The sequence below is a fragment of the Crotalus tigris genome, unplaced genomic scaffold (genome assembly GCF_016545835.1).
Source record: "Crotalus tigris isolate CLP2741 ecotype Arizona unplaced genomic scaffold, ASM1654583v1 scf7180000018124.1459596, whole genome shotgun sequence".
Taxonomy (NCBI): Eukaryota; Metazoa; Chordata; class Lepidosauria; order Squamata; family Viperidae; genus Crotalus; species Crotalus tigris.
In genome coordinates, this window is record NW_024096836.1 from 1,131,357 (window position 1) to 1,150,826 (window position 19,470).

The 19,470-nt window shown below is 37.5% G+C and overlaps 1 protein-coding gene across 3 annotated transcripts in view; it reads right to left on the reverse strand.

Annotated features, from left to right (window-relative positions):
- MRC2 (mannose receptor C type 2) overlaps window positions 1-19,470 on the reverse strand; it is a 142,326-nt gene that overhangs the window by 98,057 nt on the left and 24,799 nt on the right. For all 3 annotated transcript variants that reach the window (XM_039348178.1, XM_039348177.1, XM_039348179.1), the window contains exons 2-4: window positions 9,739-10,146; window positions 7,026-7,199; window positions 6-170 (exon numbers count right to left, since the gene is read on the reverse strand). In XM_039348178.1, the coding sequence (XP_039204112.1) occupies window positions 6-170; window positions 7,026-7,199; window positions 9,739-10,146 (747 nt within the window). The remainder of the gene's footprint in view (window positions 1-5; window positions 171-7,025; window positions 7,200-9,738; window positions 10,147-19,470) is intronic.

Consider the following 19,470-nt stretch of genomic DNA (forward strand, 5'->3'; position numbering starts at 1 on the left):
CTTACCATTGATGTAGGTCTGTTCATGAATTGCAGTGATACTAAGCAAGCTGGCTCCCTGCTGCTCACAGCTCTTTCCGGCCTCCTGCCAAGACAGGGTGGACTGGAAGTTAAACTGATAGCAGCTATTGGTGAGTTGGTCTCTATCCCAAAATGTATCACAGTCATTGCCTACGAGGGCAGGAGAAAAAGGAAGTTACTTCACGTTAACACAATAAGTCGTCACCTTAGTTAGCAAATGGATTCAAACCAGTTATACATTCATTCTACAGCTTTTTAAGTTGTGTGGCCAGGGTTGCCTAGGGAATAATCATGTGAAAGAAGAAAAGAAGAGAATGCAAGGTGGATTGAGAAGACAAAATGCAATCTAGTTTTCATAAAGATTGCAGCAACTGCATAGAAAGATACATTTCTTGAATGCTGAATTTGATATTAAGCTTTCATTGTTATCATAAGACATATAGGTGTGGAGGAATTTGCACGCGCAGCAAACTGCCATGCTTCCCCCCCCCCACAAACCTCATAACCTTTTGATACCCTTTGTCCCAAGGAAGCAGTCAAAAGATCACCCCCTCTTGATTTAATATCTTACCTACCTAAACAGATAATATGCTTAGTTCCTTCCCTTATCTCTTCCCATCTTTATCTCTTCTTGTCTTTCATCTACCTGTATTTGTCTTTACCTGATCTCTGACCATGTAATATGTTACTAGAAAATAATTGCTTATATGAAGGAATTTTTCAATTACTTTATGTCAACAGCTAAAGGTTAAACTTCTAAATGTAAAATGTCAGCAGTTAATGGCAAAGTCTATGTATGTAAAAAGTATATAAGAAGGAATAAACTCAGAGTTTGTCAAGCTGTGTCCTGCAGCTTCAAACCTCTGCTCAAGACATGCCTGTGTCTTTTTCTTAGCATCCTACATCTGGCGCCCAACGTGGGGCAGCCCTCCCATGGAGCAACTGGGACAGCCCCCCCTTCCGAGGGAGCAACAGCCAACTTACTTACCAGCGTCTGGAATAGACCCCTAAGTGCACTTTCGTCCTACGGGACCCCTCAGTGGTAAGTAAGGGTTGCAATCTATCTCAGCACCAGCAAAGGAACTCAGATTCCTGTTACACACATCAGGCATGAAAACGCCTGATGCAGACAAAAGGAAGCTGATGGGTGAGGTAGGGAAACATTCCTCTTGATATCCTAAGCGCTGGACGCTTAGGTTACAAGATTGGGAAAAAAATAGGGCATACTTTACATCTTGAATCTTGGGCTCCAGTACAGGTATTACATCAATGCAATCAAGCAGTGGAAAAATTTGGCTCAGATGCTTCAGCAGGGTAACAATTAACTACAAGCCCCACACCTGATTAGGATCAAAGTAAAAACTGTGCCTCCGAAAGCATCTTTAATTGGATTTTCAGCTCCTTCTGAAGAGGCTAATTCTTTTGCCTCCTTACAGCCACCATACACCCCCATAAGGAAAATATTAGAGGAACAATCTTGAAATAGAAAAAATATATATGGGGAATGGTCAGAGGAATTTAAAGAAACAAATTAAATTAAAATGTACTCCTCTGCAATGTGTTTTGAACAATTGGGATGTTTTGAAACTTCAAGTAGCTGTTAAGTTTAACCCTGTCAGACAATGTCTGATGGTGCTTTGTGTTGATGTGTAGAAGTATAAATAATCTTTAACAAGACAACACTGAAAAATTTTGTAAACCTCCGGCTGGCTAGTTTATCTGATAACAACTAAAGCCACGGAAGAAAAAGAAAAGAAAATTCAAAGAACTGAAAGCAAGTTTTTTTTTCTTTTTTCCCCTTTTAATCTGGCTCTATTCAATTCCCTTTTGTCAAGAGGTAAGGAGAGGAGGCTGCTACATTTCCCTCACCCTTCACACCTTCAATATTCCTTTTAGTCTTTCCCCAATGTCTTTTGAAATTGCTGGGATAAGTTGGAAGTAACCATAAATGTTCTCCTCCTTTTTAATTAAAAGGGGAGGCCTGTTTTAGCCTCAAACCCCAAATTGATGTGTCTTTTGTTTATGTATATGTGTGTATATGTGTATATGTGCGTGTGGCCACCCAGAACATTATGCTTGGGCTTGGAATGGTGAGAAAAATAGGAGATGATTAAAAGGGCCCTATTTAAAAAACAAAAACAAAACATATTTGGTTGGAATCATCTCATGATTTTTCTCGCTTTTTGCAGGACAAGCCATATGTCTAAATCAATGTTGTTTTATTGGTATTTGTATATATATATGTTTGTCTGTGTTGTTCTGTGTTATTTCCAAGACTTGGAAGAGGGTCAAACCCTCTCTGATAACAACAATACAAAAAGACCTTATTTAAAAATAAATAGTTTGCCTGGAGAAAGTATAAAATGAAATGTTTGTATGTGGAATTATTTATACAAGCAGTTAGAATGAAAATGAATGAATTAATTTGTTGATACCTGAGTCTGTGTGTTAGCCCTCAAACCCCACCCCAACCCTCTCTCTCCCAGGTTGTAAAAGAAATAAAAAACTGCAGATTTTATTGTTGTAATTGAAAAGTAATAGTAAGTGTTTGCATGGAAAATGCATGTCAAGGAGAGAAAACTAATTTTTAGTGGTGAAAAGTTTGTAACAAAAAACTTTTCCTGTCTCTTTTGTTTTTCAACTGGCTGTGTTGCTTTAAGAGCAAGAGAGACAGAAAGAGGGGGGGGGAGAAAACTGTTCGTTTTAAACTTTTTTTTTCCTTCTCTGCTAAGAATTCCAGTTTGCGAATGGAGATGAAATTTAATCCCCGCTCTTGCAATTTCAGCTAGCAAAACTTAAGTTTTGTAAATATTTAACCTACTTAATAGAAATTTGTTTGCATCTTTGATTAACTTGGAATTTAACTTATTGACCAAAGGAAAACAACCTGGAGATCTCATTTGTAGTTCCACTTGCAGCATTTACCACAGTTGAGCAAATTAAGTACTTGAGTACTCAATTTGTGGACAGAATTCCACATAGGAATTGTCACTTAACACTTTTGATATTTCTTACTAGTAAGATACTTACAGGAATATTAGCTGTGTTAGAAGCGCAAAAAATATATTGTATTGAATGGCTTTACTTATCCCATCCCAAAATGTTTCATCTTTTATCCAGGCTGTTGCTGAAATAACCTTAGGACACAATCAAGCTTGTCCTTGAAATGGGACTGATTTAATTAATATTGTTATTCCTATCCCAAAATTTGATTTTCAATTTTATTTTCAGAATAACTTATCTCTTCAATGCTGACTATATAGGCTGTATTTTATATCATCTGCCTACACTGCAGTGCAATCCTCATCACAACGCTCAGAATTATCTGCTGCTATTTTAGCTTTCCACACCTTTTCTCAACAGACTTTTAACCTAATCTCTGATTCTCATTATGTGTGCCAACTTATTTTTAATCTTACAGGTGCTTACATCATGCCCAGGATCGACCCCAATCTTATGGCTTTGTTTTTAACTTTACAGCAGCTATCTTTTGTTTCTCACATATGTATCGGTCCTTTAAGGACTGCCTTCATAAACAAATAAAAAAGGAGGGATCAAGGGTACCTAATTTGGCATGGATAAATAATCGAGTCAATAAAGTCCTAATAACTTTAAATCAGCTAAATATTTCTTTTCAAAAAACTACTGCCTACCAGCGTCATTTTCAGCAGAAAGCTGTGCTTCCTAATCCATTGGTACGTTATCGGCAATTGTCTGATAAAACCTGGTTAGATCCAATTCCCTTACTAACTTGGGGGCGAGGCTATGCTCTGTGCTTGCTCCTACAGGCCCTCTCTGGATTCCAGCCCAGTGTGTGCAACCAGCCAAAGATGTCATGGCATCAAGTCCAGAACCCAATACTGGAAATGAAGCAGGTGATTCTTCAGATAGCACAACGTCCCTTTTGCTCTCACCATCGCAGTTGACCAACAACCTGGGGCGATGTGAAGAACCTAACATCCAAAGTGCAGGAGATTCTGAGGCAACAGGGAAAAGAACCTACACCAGAGAATTTATGCGCTGCCACATTTGTGGTTTTGACTGCAAATTCCTTAGTCATTCTTTGCCTCTCTTTCCTTCTTAATTGCTGTGTGGGGGCTCAAGCTCTTCCATCTCATCCTTTAGAATCACGGATGAAATATAATATTTGGGTGCAATTAGCTAATGTAACACAAGTGACAGACTTTTGTATTTCTGAATCATATGACATGGAAAATCTACTCTCTACCTGTCTTATACCTGTGTATGTCCCAGCTTCAGTTTATTTGTTATTTCAATGTTTCTGATCAATCTGGCGTTATTCAAAAGCAAATTAATGTTTTACATAACTTGGCTTCTGATTTAAAAATTGATACCTTAGGAAATTGGTGGAGTGCTCTATGGTCATGGCTTCCCATTGGCCTTCTTGGAAAGATTGTTCAATATCTCATTATAATAGTTGCTATCCTTATCAGCTGTTGTTGTTTATTTCAATGTCTTTTTTCTTTACTTAATAAGATGTCTTGCAATCTTCCATACTAAGCTAAGACCCACTAACTACTCCTGCTTAAAATGTCTTCATTAATAAAATAAAGGAAAGTGAGTTGTGGAGGAATTTGCACACGCAGCAAACTGCCATGCTTCCCCCCCCCCCACAAACCTCATAACCTTTTGATACCCTTTGTCCCAAGGAAGCAGTCAAAAGATCACCCCCTCTTGATTTAATATCTTACCTACCTAAACAGATAATATGCTTAGTTCCTTCCCTTATCTCTTCCCATCTTTATCTCTTCCTGTCTTTCATCTACCTGTATTTGTCTTTACCTGATCTCTGACCGTGTAATATGTTACTAGAAAATAATTGCTTATATGAAGGAATTTTTCAATTACTTTATGTCAACAGCTAAAGGTTAAACTTCTAAATGTAAAATGTCAGCAGTTAATGGCAAAGTCTATGTATGTAAAAAGTATATAAGAAGGAATAAACTCAGAGTTTGTCAAGCTGTGTCCTGCAGCTTCAAACCTCTGCTCAAGACATGCCTGTGTCTTTTTCTTAGCATCCTACATATAGGTAGTCCTTGCTTAACAACCCTAATTTGTCCCAGAACGTCTGTCATTAAGCAAAGGGGTGATTAGGGAAAACTTCATGGGCCTGCACTGCTTAGGAATTGTTTTGGTAATCCTGGTTATAGTCATTAAGCAAGAACTGGTGCCATTTTTAGGCAAGAACTACATGCTTCTCCTGGCTTGCAGGAATTGCTGTCTCTGTCCTACTGCATTTTCCTCTGCCAGGCCCAATGAGCATCCTTCGGCAGACAGGCTCTTCCCTCCTACCACGCTTGCCTCCAACTCCCCCCCTTCATCCCCTCATCTCTGCCCTTTTGGCCACCTTGCACTCCTCTATCACCATCCACTATTTGCTTGCCACTCCCAGCTGCATCCAGCTGACCTTCGTCCCTGCTAAAGATGCTGCTGGCCTCTGTGACATGACACCTCAGGAGACCTAAAGGAAGGAGGGGGATGGGCAGTGAAGTGGGAAGCAGAAGGGCAGCAGAGAGGCAGGGGTGACAGAGTGCAAGGCAGCCAAAAGGACAGGAATGGGAGGGAGATTGATGGGTGACAAGAGTTGTATGCTGTGATCATAAATGCATTCTGCCAAGTGCCCAAATTTTGATCATGTGACGGTAGAGATGCTGCAATGGTTGTAACTGTGAGGACTGGTAATATAATTACCATTTATTCAATATTGTCATGACTCAGAACAGTTGCTGAACAAATGATCATTAAGTAAGGACTACAATAAGAGTTCAGTTGGAATAGTGATTAAAAAGTAACCAATCTTCACATTTATCACCTTGGCAAGTCTGTAAACCAATGGAAAATTGAAATAAGATTGTAAGCACAGTTGCAGTTTCATTTAGTGGCTGCTTCGATTAGCAACCATGTTTCCATTTCCAATTGCAGTAATAAATAACAATTATAGGTATCCCTTGACTTACAATCATTCACCTAGTGACCATTCAATGTTACAATGGCACTGAAAAAAGAGACTTATGACTAGTTTTCACACTTACTACCTTTATAGCATCCCCATGGTCATGTGATCAAAATTTGGGCATGTATATATGACAGTTGCAGTATCTCAGGTCATGTGATAACCATTCGTAACCTTCCATGCTGGTTTCTGACAAAATAATGAAGGAAGCCAGATTTCCTTAACAGCTGCATGGTTCACTTAACAACTGCTGTGATTCATTTAACAACTTTGTGGAAAAGATTGTAAAATTGGGTGCAACTCACTTAACAACTGTCTTGTTTTAGCAATGGAAATTTTGGGCTGAACTGTGGTCATAAGTTTATCTGTATATACATATGCATTTATATACACATCCTGTGTATATATAAATACCACTTTTCTACGTGTTCCATGACAAAAGTACTTAGACCATTCCACTAAATCTGCATCAAATGTATTTCATTGTTCTAGTTATTAAGGGGAAGAATCAGACATATAATGCAGGAAAAGAAAGCAACTGCTAGAGAAAAATATATACATATAATCTGAACCTATTTACAAAGTAGCAATTAAAGGCAGGAAGTATAGGAAAATAATGTAGGTAGTTAAGTTGACAGGAAAGTGAGAGGAAAGAGTAATAAAAAGAACCAGGAAAAATCTATAAAGATTTTTCAGTAGCAGAATTATTCAGGAAATCATAGCCCTAGTCTTAGAAGCTTAGCTGTGAAAAAGAGAAACCACAAAAACTCTTGTGGAATCTAGCAAAAAAAAAAAAAGAAGAAGAAGAAGAAGAACCCATTTAACTTCAACTGCACATAGTCACTTTATTCTTTTGAAAGTATTAGCCTAGGGCAGGGGTAGACAGCCTTGGCTCTTTTATGACTCGTGGATTTCAACTCCCAGAATTCCTGAGCCAGTTGAAGTCCACGAGTCATAAAAGAGCCAAGGTTGCCTACCCCTGGCCTAGGGAGTCATACGTCCACAATTCTGTAAAACCGGAAGCAGCTTACTCTTAATGGGGCAGAATCCCCATCTCTCATCTTTGCCATAATCCTGTGTGGTGGCACACCAGAGATGACCATCTCCACGTCCCATATTTGTACAGTCATGAAACCACAGATTATCGTACTTGAAGGGGATGGTGCAGGGCTTTCCATGAGAGTTGCCTTGAATAGTGTAAATTTCTGAAAAAGAGAAGAACACTATAACTCATATTTGTCCTCTGCTAGAAAAAGGAGATGTTTATAATTTTGAACAAAAGGTTTGGCAACCAACAGTTTGTGATCCAGTTTAAGATTCTATAATTCATTTATGGATAGCTATAATCAGCCTACGCTGTCTAATTTCAAATTAATCCAACACTTTTTTAATTGCTAGAAGATTGTTCCAATCCATACATGACACCCCCCCCCCACAATAGTCTCCCCACACACTCTCCAATAACATAATCTATAAATTCTGCATCAAGTGGAGAACAATACATTTAGAGAATTCAGGATTTATTGGTTGATTGAAAGAAAATTTGCTGAAAAAAATCAACTCAATCCCTGGTTGTGTTAGCAAACATACTACTTAATTAAGAAAAAAATATTTATTCCTGTCAAGAATGGTGATAGCTAAATACTGGAAAAGTAACTCCTATAATTCTGTTTATGATTTAGCAGTATCTGAACAATTAATAGTTCTCAGAAAGCTTCCCATGTTCATCTTTTCTGAAAACAATCTTTTAAGGAACTTCAAAAATTATCCAGTTTAATTACTGTTATATGTGATAAAAATTGGTTAGACTAAGATGCCACAAAACTATGTTTGTGTTAATAGGTGGATTATAGATCACAGTAGATTAATACAAATGCAATTATATGAGATTGATTCTTTGAAACATAGTTCTCTATATTCAAAGACAATGAAGGGCAATGAAGATTCTCCATATATTCTTTAGGAAAAAAATATACATATCTGTCTTATCAATTATAAGTTATAATTCCATACATATTACTAAAATGCTCTTATCCAAATTTGTTTTGCTTATTCATTTTTCATACTGCAAAATCAGTTTTAAAATTCTGCATTAGGATTGCCCAAATCCTAGACTGAGAGAAAGTAAATCCAAACTAAATAAATCTGCATTTATACATTTGTTTTGGAAAATATTTAGACTAGTGAATTTGCAATTTCTGGGTTCACTTTTTGGTGTCAGAGACTTCATGAAGTATTGTTAATCTTCTATTTATCTTAAGAGAAACTTTATTTTACTGTTCTAATACAAGCTATACATCTTGGCATTGTCAAATAACTAATTCTGTGCAACTGTAAAACTATAAATATGCACAAAGGTCTGCTGACAAAGTTTTGGATCCTGACTATATTACTCACAAGTCCCACCATTCAGATAAATTAGTAGCATTCAGATCATTTGAAATCAAATTATTCGTTGAATATTCTATTCTGAATATTCTATTTAGAACATTCTATTTAGACTGAATTTAGTATAATAGCTGAGCCTGGACTGAAATCAGAGCAGAAACCACTACTTCATCATACAGCTGTTTCTCATACAAGCTGAAGCTCATTTTTGAAAGGTAAGAGATATTCAGAATGAATGGTGGTTGATGGCTTTGGAATTCATCCATCCTTTGAAAAAATGGAAATCTAAATTGTAGTAAAAATCTTGAAATAGCAGATTGAATCTTTATATGTACTTTGGAAAACAGTAAAAATTTCTAATACTATTGTACAATTTATTTATTCAAGTTGATTTGGGGACAATAGATGAAACCTATGAAATGAATAGTAAGAATCTTAGTGTATCTATGGTACACTATCAAAATTAGAATATAACAAGGTAGCCAATATTTTTAAAGTATTATTTCAACAGATTTATAATATGATTGGTAGAATTTAGGAACAAACATTCTTAATTTAATTCAAATCTCTGTTGAAGAGAATAGTTGGAATTGATGATGAATTCTCCTTTCATTTCAGTTTGAAAAATGAATGAAAACAGGCAGGAGATTGTATTGTTTTGTATTTAGTTTTCTTAGGAAATCTATGATCAGAGAAATGGCAACTTTTCTATATTTGCTTTCTAAGGTTTTATAATGAACTATCAACAAATATTGCTCATAATTAGATAACTAAAGTGAATAGGACCAAAGCGGACTGAAAGCAACTTTCCTCATGTAAGAATTTACTATATAAACTAATAATATTTTGTTATAACAACCAATACAGATTACCTTTACTAAAAAAATTAAGTAGGAGATTATCATCTAAGTCAGATACTGGGGATTGGCTGCCTATATTGCTGAACTGCAATTCCCAATAACTCTAGCCTGCAGGGCTAAAATTAAGGGATTTTGGGAACATCCAGAAGCCCAGAAATTACCCTTTAATTGCTATAGCAATGATCTGATAATGCTTGGGCAATCAAAGTTTAATGCTGCCTATCACCATCTTGCTCTACTTTCAAGATGCAAAGGCAGCTAGCTGGTTGCCTATTGGAAGAAAAATGCTAAATTACATAACTTGAACTCATAAGATGTACTACTATTAGTCGTAATCATGAGAGTCATTGATATCTGTTAATATTTTTGCTAATAATTTTAATAAAAAGATCTAAAAATATTAAATTTGGATAGTGCAGAATAAAATTTTAATTATGAGATTTGCAATGATAAGAGACAACATCATTAATTTTCAGTCTTCTAATGTGGGTTTTACCAGAGTATGGCCTGGAGCACAAATCTTCATCCTGGCCATAGATCTTCCATTGGCCTCCATGAGCCTGGTCACCTCTCTCAGCTGGTGTCAATGACCAGTTCCCCAACCTCGAGCTCAAATACTGGGAAAGCTGGTCCCCTAGACTCCGACAATTCCACCGCATGTTAACGGATTCACGGTCACATTCATAAGTGGCCAATGCATGGGTGGTGGCACTGCTGTTTGCAGATTTCCAAGAGACTCCCAAGCACTGCATGTTTCCGATGTTGAAAAGCCGATTCCTGGAAACCCATTTCCACTTCTGAGCATGAAGACTTGCATTACAGATCTTAGAAATTTTCACCAAAGAGTCCTTTGTTTCCAAGCAGCTCTGCAGACCACTGTTATAGATGAGAAATATCCCAGAATCTGAGAAAATACAAATAAACAACAACAAATATTACTTTAGCTACTGAAGGTTCTCTCTCAAAAGCTCTGCATGTTGGAGATTCAACAAGCAAATAGCAAGAACTATTTAATGAAAGCTGGGATATATCATGGTTGATGTATTTACAAATAGCCCGAAAGATAAACTCAGATCTCAAAAAGGAAACAGGGATATTAAGGAAAAAATGTGAAATTCATACAAAATCAGCAGTATCAGTTAGGATACTTATATATAAACATTTACCTAATATGACAGAGAAACAGAACACAAACAAAATATGTGTGGGAAAATGGATGAAAATTTTCAAAGAAGCAGATACCATAGAACAATGGAAAGAATTATGGAATAATCTATAAAACTCACATCAAACCATAATTTCAAAGAAAATTCACACACACATACACAGATTGGTCAGAGTTTCAACCAAAAACCATGCAGTTCATCTTCACCTAGTATTGATCACTTCTTTATCTTTCTTGCTCTTTTCTCCAGCATTTCTGCTGATATTACAAGTTCCTTCATTTCAGCATTTTTTCCTTCACCTCCTCCTTTATTCAAGCTACATTCTCGTATTTCTTTGGGTTGCCTATCTATCTGCTGATTTATAATTTCCAATGTTTCATTGATCTTCCTTGTCTGTAGGGCTGTTTCCAAAGGAGGCAGAGGAGGAGAGGTCCCGGGTCGTATGGAATGAAGGAACTGGATGAGGCTGTCGGCAGGCCCAGAGGAAGAGAGGCTCTTGGAGGAGTTGATAGCGGCGGCAGCATGCTCCAGGGGCGAAAAGAAGCAAGGCCTCTTTTAGGGAAAGGTGGAAGAGTCAGGATCAGAAAAAAGAAAGGAGGCGAGGTTGTCATGCAGGAATACAAGCTAATTTGAGGGCTAATCCACATGGAGCTCCATTTCCATCTGTCCTATTTGCCGTTGTTCACTTCTTAGAGACTAAAATGGACGATCTAAACTTGAGCTGGCCATGAACAAGGAGTGTATATCAGAGGTAGTGACCCTTTGAGAGCTGTATATAACGAATTTCATTTTGATGTATGCCGATTGGTGTACATTCAAAATGACAATAAAATTATTATTATTATTGATCATCGCACAGTCAGCCAGATGTTCAGACTGAATTTGGCATTCTGTCTACCTATCGAGTCCTTACCCAGGACCTGGGATAGGCAGATGTGGATGTTTGATGTATTACAGATATCGTCGCAGGATGGAAGCAGTTCCTAGTAAGGCCAGTTCCATTGGCATTGACTAATAGCGAATTTGTCAATGCCAATGGTGTTCAAGTGGTGCTCCAGTTGTTTTGGGATTGCTCCCAAGGCGCCTATGACTATTGGTACTACCCTTGCTTGCTTTTGCCACAGTCTTTCTATTTCTATTTGTAGGTCTTTGTATTTTGTTATCTTCTCCAGTTCTTTCTCTTCTATTCTGCTGTCTTCAGGCACTGCCACATCCACTATCCAGACTTTTTTGTCTTATCAACAATTGTTAAGTCTGGGGTGTTATGTTGCAGGTGCTTGTCTGTTTGAATTCTGAAGTCCCAGAGCAGTTTAATTTTATCTTTTTCTATGACTTTCTCTATTTTATGATACCACCAGTTTTTGCTTACAGGCAAATGATATTTTTTGCAGATCTTCCAATGCACCATTGTTGCTACTTTGTCATGCCGCTGCTTGTAATCAGTCTGTGCAATCTTATTGCAACAGCTTACCAAGTGGTCCACTGTTTCTTCAGCTTCTTTGCATAGGCGGCACATACTGTCTGTTGCTGTCTTCTCAATTTTGACTTTGTATGCATTTGTCCTTAAGGCTTGGTCTTGTGCAGCCAGAATTAGTCCCTCGGTCTCTTTCTTTAATTTTCCTGCTCTTAGCCATTGCCAGGTTTTATTATTATCTGCTTTCCCAGCTATTTTTTTCATGTATTGGCCATGTAGTGCTTGTCTTCCCATGCCTCTATTCTGTTCTTCATTTGGTCTTTCTTGTAGGCCAGTTTGGTCTCTCCAGTAGTCAGTAAGCCTTCCTGATATACTAATTTCAGTGCATCTTCATCATTGTTCTTCAGATATTCTTCCAAAGCCATTTTTTCTTCTTCAACCAGCTGATGTACTTGTAGCATTCCACGCCCACCTATTTGCCTTGGTAGATAAAGTCTATCAATGTCACTGCGTGGATGAAGGGCATGATTCATTGTCATTATTTTTCTGGTCTGCCTATCCATTGCTTTTAGTTCTACTTGAGTCCAATCCACTATTCCAGCTGTGTTCTAATGACTAGGATTGCCCAGGTGTTGATTGCCTTTATGGTATTTCCTCCATTGAGTTTGGACTTTAAGATCTTCTTTACTCTCTTGATGTATTCACCTCTAATCTTTTTCTTGACTTCAGTGTGCTTGATGTTGTCAGCTTGAAGGATACCCAAGTATTTGTAGTAATCTTCCTCATCCAGACTCTTAATGTTATTTTCGTGGGGCATCTTGATTCCTTCAGTTTTCACTACCTTTCCTTGTTTGATGTAAGTGTGGCACATTTGTTCAAGCCAAACTCCATAACAATATCTTGGCTATATATATGGGCAGTGTTGAGCAGCGATTCTATTTCAGATGATGTTTTTCCATACAGCTTCAGATCATCCATGTAAAGGAGATGGGATAGTCTGGCAGATGTTTTTGATGTTTGATAGCCATGTCCTGAGTTATTCAGTATTGTTGACAAAGGAAACAGTGCAATAACAAATAGTAATGGTGACAATGAATCTCCTTGAAATATTCCTCTCTTGATATTAACCTCTCCCAGTCTCTCACCATTGATCTGCAACTGTCTTCCATTGTCCCATCGATCTTTGCACAAATTTTCTGATGTTTCTACTGACTCCTGTTGATTATCCAGTCATGTGGCAGAGAGTCAAATGCCTTTTTGTAGTCAATCCATGCCACATTCAGGTTGGTCTTCCATTACTATTATTATTATTATTATTATTATTATTATTATTATTATTATTATTACTACTACTACTATTACTATTATTGATCATCGCATAGTCAGCCAAATGTTCAGATTGGATTTGGCATTTTGTCTACCTATCGAGTCCTTACCAAGGACCTGGGATAGGCAGATGTGGATGTTTGACGTTATTACAGATATCGTCGCAGGATGGAAGTGGTTCCTAGTAAGGCTGCCATTTGCAATTGACTAATGGCGAATTTGTCAATGCCAGTGGTGTTCAAGTCATACTCCATATGTTTTGGGATTGCACCCAAGGCGCCTATTACTATTGGTATTACCCTTGCTTGCTTTTGCCACAGTCTTTCTATTTTTATTTGTAGGTCTTTGTATTTTGTTATCTTCTCCAGTTCTTTCTCGTCTATTCTGCTGTCTCCAGGAACTGCCACATCCACTATCCAGACTTTTTTGTCTTTCTTATTGACAATTGTTAAGTCCGGGATGGTATGTTACAGGTGCTTGTCTGTTTGAATTCTGAAGTCCCAGAGCAGTTTAACTTTATCATTTTCTATGACTTTCTCTATTTTATGATCCCACCAGTTCTTGCTTACGGGCAAATGATATTTCTTGCAGATCTTCCAATGCACCATTGTTGCTACTTTGTCATGCTGCTGCTTGTAATCAGTCTGTGCGATCTTCTTGCAGCAGCTTATCAGGTGGTCCACTGTGTGCTGTTGTTGTTGTTATTATTATTATTGATCATTGCACAGTCAGCCAGATGTTCAGACTGGATTTGGCATTTTGTCTACCTATCGAGTCCTTAACAAGGACCTGGGATAGGCAGATGTGGATGTTTGATGGTATATTACAGATATCATTGCAGGATGGAAGCAGTTCCTAGTAAGGCCGCCTTTTGCAATTGACTAATAGAGAATTTGTCAATGCCAATGGTGTTCAAGTGGTGCTCCAGTTGTTTTGGGATTGCACCCAAGGCGCCTATGACTATTGGTACTACCCTTGCTTGCTTTTGCCACAATCTTTCTATTTCTATTTGTAGGTCTTTGTATTTTGTTATCTTCTCCAGTTCTTTCTCGTCTATTCTGTCTCCAGGCACTGCCATGTCCATTATCCAAACTTTTTTGTGTTTTTTATTGACAATTGTTAAGTCTGGTTGTTGTTGTTCTTGTTGTTATTATTATTATTATTACCCAGTGGAACAACCTGCCTCCAGAAGCGGTGAATGCTCCAACACTGGAAGTTTTTAAGAAGAGACTGGACAGCCATTTGTCCAAAATGGTATAGGGTTTCCTGCCTGAGCAGGGGGTTGGATTAGATGATCTCCAAGGTCCCTTCCAACTTTTTATTATTATTATTATTATTATTATTATTATTATTATTATGGATTGGGCATTCTATGGTGTTCTTGTTCTTCAGCTTTTCATTTGTTGTAACTTGCTTGCATCTGATCTCAGAGTGCTGATCTTATTTTCTAACCTGACTTCCATTTTGGATTTTTTTTTCTTGTTTGTTGATTTTGCATCCAAGAGCTTCAGTTGTAACTGCTGCTGTGCAGTTAGTTTGTTAGTTTTCTCAGTTAGTTTTTTGAAGTGGTGCTTATATTTCATACTATAGTACTGGCATCTTTTAATATCTGTGCTAGCTATGGTTTTTTTATAACATGATTCAATGCAGGCAACCTTATTCTGTTGTTTTTGTGTGGTTCTAGATGCTCAATAATTTTTCATTTCAATGCCTCTTGTTTTTTAGTTACAGGAATTTGTTCTTTCTGAACTGAAAATATAGGCAAACCTATGGCACGGGTGCCAGAGGCAGCACTCAGAGCCCTCTCTGTGGGCACACACACCATCGCCCCAGTCCTAGGCCTTCAGCTGGGTTTTATAAAACCTTTTCATTTAAGGCCTCCGCCACCATGTGCAAAAAAAAAAAAAAAAGGTTCAATCAGTCAATTTCAACTTCTCACGGGAAAAAAAAGATCTTGCAAAGTTGGAATTGATTGATTGAACTTTTTAGTCCCACCCAGTCTGCCATTATCACCGCAGCTACGGCCACCCAACTGGCAACACCCAGCCAATGGGGCACACCCACCCGGCACTCGACGATGCATAAGTGGGTTTTGGGTTGCAGTTTGGGCACTCAGTCTCTAAAAGGTTCGCCATCCGGTATAGGAGATGGTGCTCGGTTTGGAAATGAAAATGGTTCAATAGCAATGCTGGCTTCCTCTGGTACTGACTCCCTCTGATTTGTCTCTATTATCTAAGCTACTTCTAGCTTTGATTTTGCTCTTGCAATTCTTGCAGTTCTATTTCTAGGAATACTTTCTTTCATATTATATATCAACATTGAGCTGCTAGCTTATGTATTTTTTCTGGATGATGTTCTTTCCAAACTGGTGTTTTCTTTTCAGATATCTTCTTCTCGTTGCACTTGGTTTCTAATAGCAAATAATTATTTCTTTGTTTTCAATCACTGTATATTTGCAACAGGTAAGCCATTTTTTTCAGCTAGTCCTTTACTTCTGGCCCTGGATTCATGGCTAACAGTCTCGAGTCCTGTGTCTCACTTGTCACTAGATGTTCAGAAATTCCTACACGCAGCATGGCCCATGTTGCCCCAGGCAATGACTGATCTGGAATAGTTTTCTTTAACTTATGTATCTTCATATTGTTTATGTAAGAGACGCTCTTCACCTGACTCCTCCAGAATGATTGAACTTATGGCATAGCTCTCATCTTCCTCAGGGCCCCAAAATTATATCAAAGTAATGCCTCATTGGAGGTTACTATTATGGTTAGTTGCACAGTCATCCAGAAGTTTAAACTAGATTTGGCATTGTTACCCACCTATCAAGTCCTTTCCAAGAACCTGGAATCAGCAGATATTGTTGTTTGATGGTATTAAAGATATAGTCACAGGATGTAAGTTGCTCCAAATAAAGCTGCCTTTTGCAATTGATTGATGGTGATTTTATCAATATTTTTGGAGTTCAAGTGGTACTCCAATTGTTTTGGGATTGCATCCTAAGTGCCTATTACTACTGGTATTGTCTTTACTTTCTTTTGCCAGTTGTTTTATTTCTATTTGCAGATCTTTGTATTTGTGATTTTCTCTAGTTTGTTCTCTTTTCTTCTGCGGTCTCCAGGAACTACATCTACTATTCACACATTTTTGTCTTTCTCAACAATTGTTAAATCTGGGGAGTTATATGATAGGAGTTTGTTTGAATTTTAAGGACCCAGAGCACATTAGCTTCTTCATTTTCTATTTCTCCCACCCGGCAAGAAGTATTTATTGCAAATATTGCAATGCATCATTTTTCTACTCGTGCAGATTTTTTTATACTTGTGCAATCCAAGATTTTGGGACATAGATCCCATTGTATCGATAACCTCTGGGAATATGATATGCCATGATCTTTCAATTTTGATTTCCAGAGCTTGATTCTTTGTGGTATTCTCCAATTCTTTTACTTCTGTTCCATTATCCCTGCTATTGCCACATCAATTATCTACATTTTTTTCTTTTCAAAGACAGTTATATCTGGTGTTTTATGAACAAGACATTATCAGTCTGTACTCAGAAATCCTGCAATATTTTAATCTGCTCATTTTCCAGCCTCAGGTAGTCATAATTTAATCTGCTCATTTTCAACTATGGATCGTCCTCATTTAATGATTGGTCACTTAGCAACCATTCAAAGTTGTGACAAACTGTTCAGAGCTACTTACAACCCATTTTTGAAGTTTCAATGGGCACATAATCCCCCCCCCACACACACAGTCACAGGATCACATTTTGAATGCTTTGCAACTGGCCCGCATTTACAGCTTTTGCAGCATACCATAATCAGGTGACTGTGATTTCTGGTGTTTTTTGCCCATTTCTGGCGTTTACTTCTAGTTTCCAGCAAAAAGCTGGAAACAGAGTGCCACATTCACGTATGACCACTGTAAAAAAGATTGTAAAATGGGGAAGAGTCACATGATTTACTACCATAATTTTGGGCTCAATTATAGTCATAAGTCAAGGAGTATCTATACTTTTTCAACTCTGCGTTCCCAACAATTTTTCATTACTGATATATAATAATTTTACAGCGGTTCCACTGAATCGTTTTGGCAACATTATTTGTATCAATTAACGAGATCTTACACAAGTTGAGCAAATAATCTACTGTTTCTCCTGATTCTTTGCATAATCTGCATTTTCAATCATTTGATGATTTTGCAGTTCTGGTCTTGATTGCATTAGTTTGCTCTTGTGCAGCCAAAATCGAGCTTTCATATATATTTTTTTAAGTTGTAAGCCATTGCCATGTTTTATCTTTATTCTTTTTCTCTTCAAATTTCTGTAGAAATTGACCATGTAATTTTCCATGTTACATTCTCTGTTTGTGTTTTTATTATATTACATTATAATGATCACTTTTCATTTCCTGTACATTTAGTAAATTCTAATTTTTGTCTTGTATCAATGGTTGCTTATATTTGCTATTATTTGTTATCATTGGTCACAGTGTTGTTGTTTTTTTTCCCTACTTTTTAGGTATTTTGTCTTTTGTTAAAACAATATGCCAGGCGCAAGTACCAGGAATAGGGGTTGAGTTTAAAGCACTCAAGAGTTTATTACATGTTACCTATATACAAGAATTTCAAACTGATGATGGATTTGACCCCACTTTCAGAGTCCACCTGGTCATTGCCTACACAATATATATAGCTCACAACTGAACTATAGAATCTTTGGTGTTCTCTGAGGTTAGCTGTTTGTTTGCAGACATTTCATTACCCAACTGGATAACATCATCAGTCTTACTGAATATGGAGTCTTCTCTGTATTTGTATTCAATAGTTTGCTGTGCCAGTTTTGGTCTGTGTGGTTTCCTCCTTGGTAGTTTATTGATTGTATTCTGCTATATTGTTTGTTTGATGTTAATCCATGCTTTTAAAGTATTAGCTGCTGGAGAAGATGTGTTATATATATATATATTTGTTTTCTTCATTGTTTTTAACTGTCTCTTTTGTATGTAAACATGGTTTATCTCTATGTGGATAAACATATTCATGTATTTAGATAAACATATTCAAACTATCAATTTTATTATGAATGCAGTGTTTATTTTTTATGTTATAAATTCTGGATGAAAAGTCAAACAATCTTATGTATATAATATTGATATCCTAACAGACCTAGGAAACTCGAGACCAATCAGCCTTACATCAATACCTGGGAAGATACTAGAAAAGGTAATCAAAAAACAGATCTGAAACATCTAGAAACAAATAAAGTTATAATTAGAAACCAGCATGGGTTTGTTAAAAGCAGATCTTGTCAAACCAATCTTATTTCATTCTTTGACAAAGTGACTAAATTAGTAGACCAGCAACATGCTGTGGACATAGTACACTTAGATTTCAGTAAGGCATTTGACAAAGTAGAGCACAACCTACTTCATGGTAAGCTAGATAAATGTGAGATAAATAGCATCGTCACGAGATGGATTTGTAACTGGCTGACAAACCGTGCTCAATGAATAGTTCATTTATATGGAGGGAAGTAAGTAGTGGGGCACCACAAGGCCCAATACTCTTCAATATCTTCATAAATGATGAGGAAATAGATGAGGAAATAGAAGGGGAACTTATCAAATTTGCAGATGACACTAACCTAGCAGGAATAACCAACACCCCAGAGGACAAGCTCAGGATCCAAAAAGATATTGATAGACTTGAACAATGGACCCTATCCAACTAAATGAAATTTAATGTAGAGAAAAGCAAGGTTTTACATTTAGGCAGGAAAAACCAAAGGCACAAGTACAGATTAAGTGAAAACTGGCACAAAAAAAGTATTTGTGAGAGGGACCTTGAGTGCTAGTGGATGAATACTTAAATATGAGCCAGTAATATGTGTCAGCACCTGTTGCGTCCTTCGCGAAATGGCAAGACACGAGAAGCAGTTGTAGTTCTCAGGAAACTTCTTTATTTCAGTTCAGCATACTAGGTACAAGACGCCGACAACGCCCAGAACTCCCGGCCTCTTTTATAGGCCATTCCCGGGTCAATCTGGAACTTTTGGCGCGCCAGCACTTGCGCATGTGCACAAGTACTGGCGACAGCCTGTCTGGTCCCGGGCAGCTTGCACCTGCCCGGGACCGCTTGCAATGCCCCGAGCCTGCTTGCACAGGCTCAGGACATAACACCCCTTCCCCCCGGGTTAAGACTATTGATCATGTCATACTAACACGGAACCCATTGCGAGTGTAGTGCCATACTACCTTAAACCAAACATTTCTTTTGCTTCCATCAATCTCAGTGTTCTATTTCCTCTGTATACAGGAATGTTC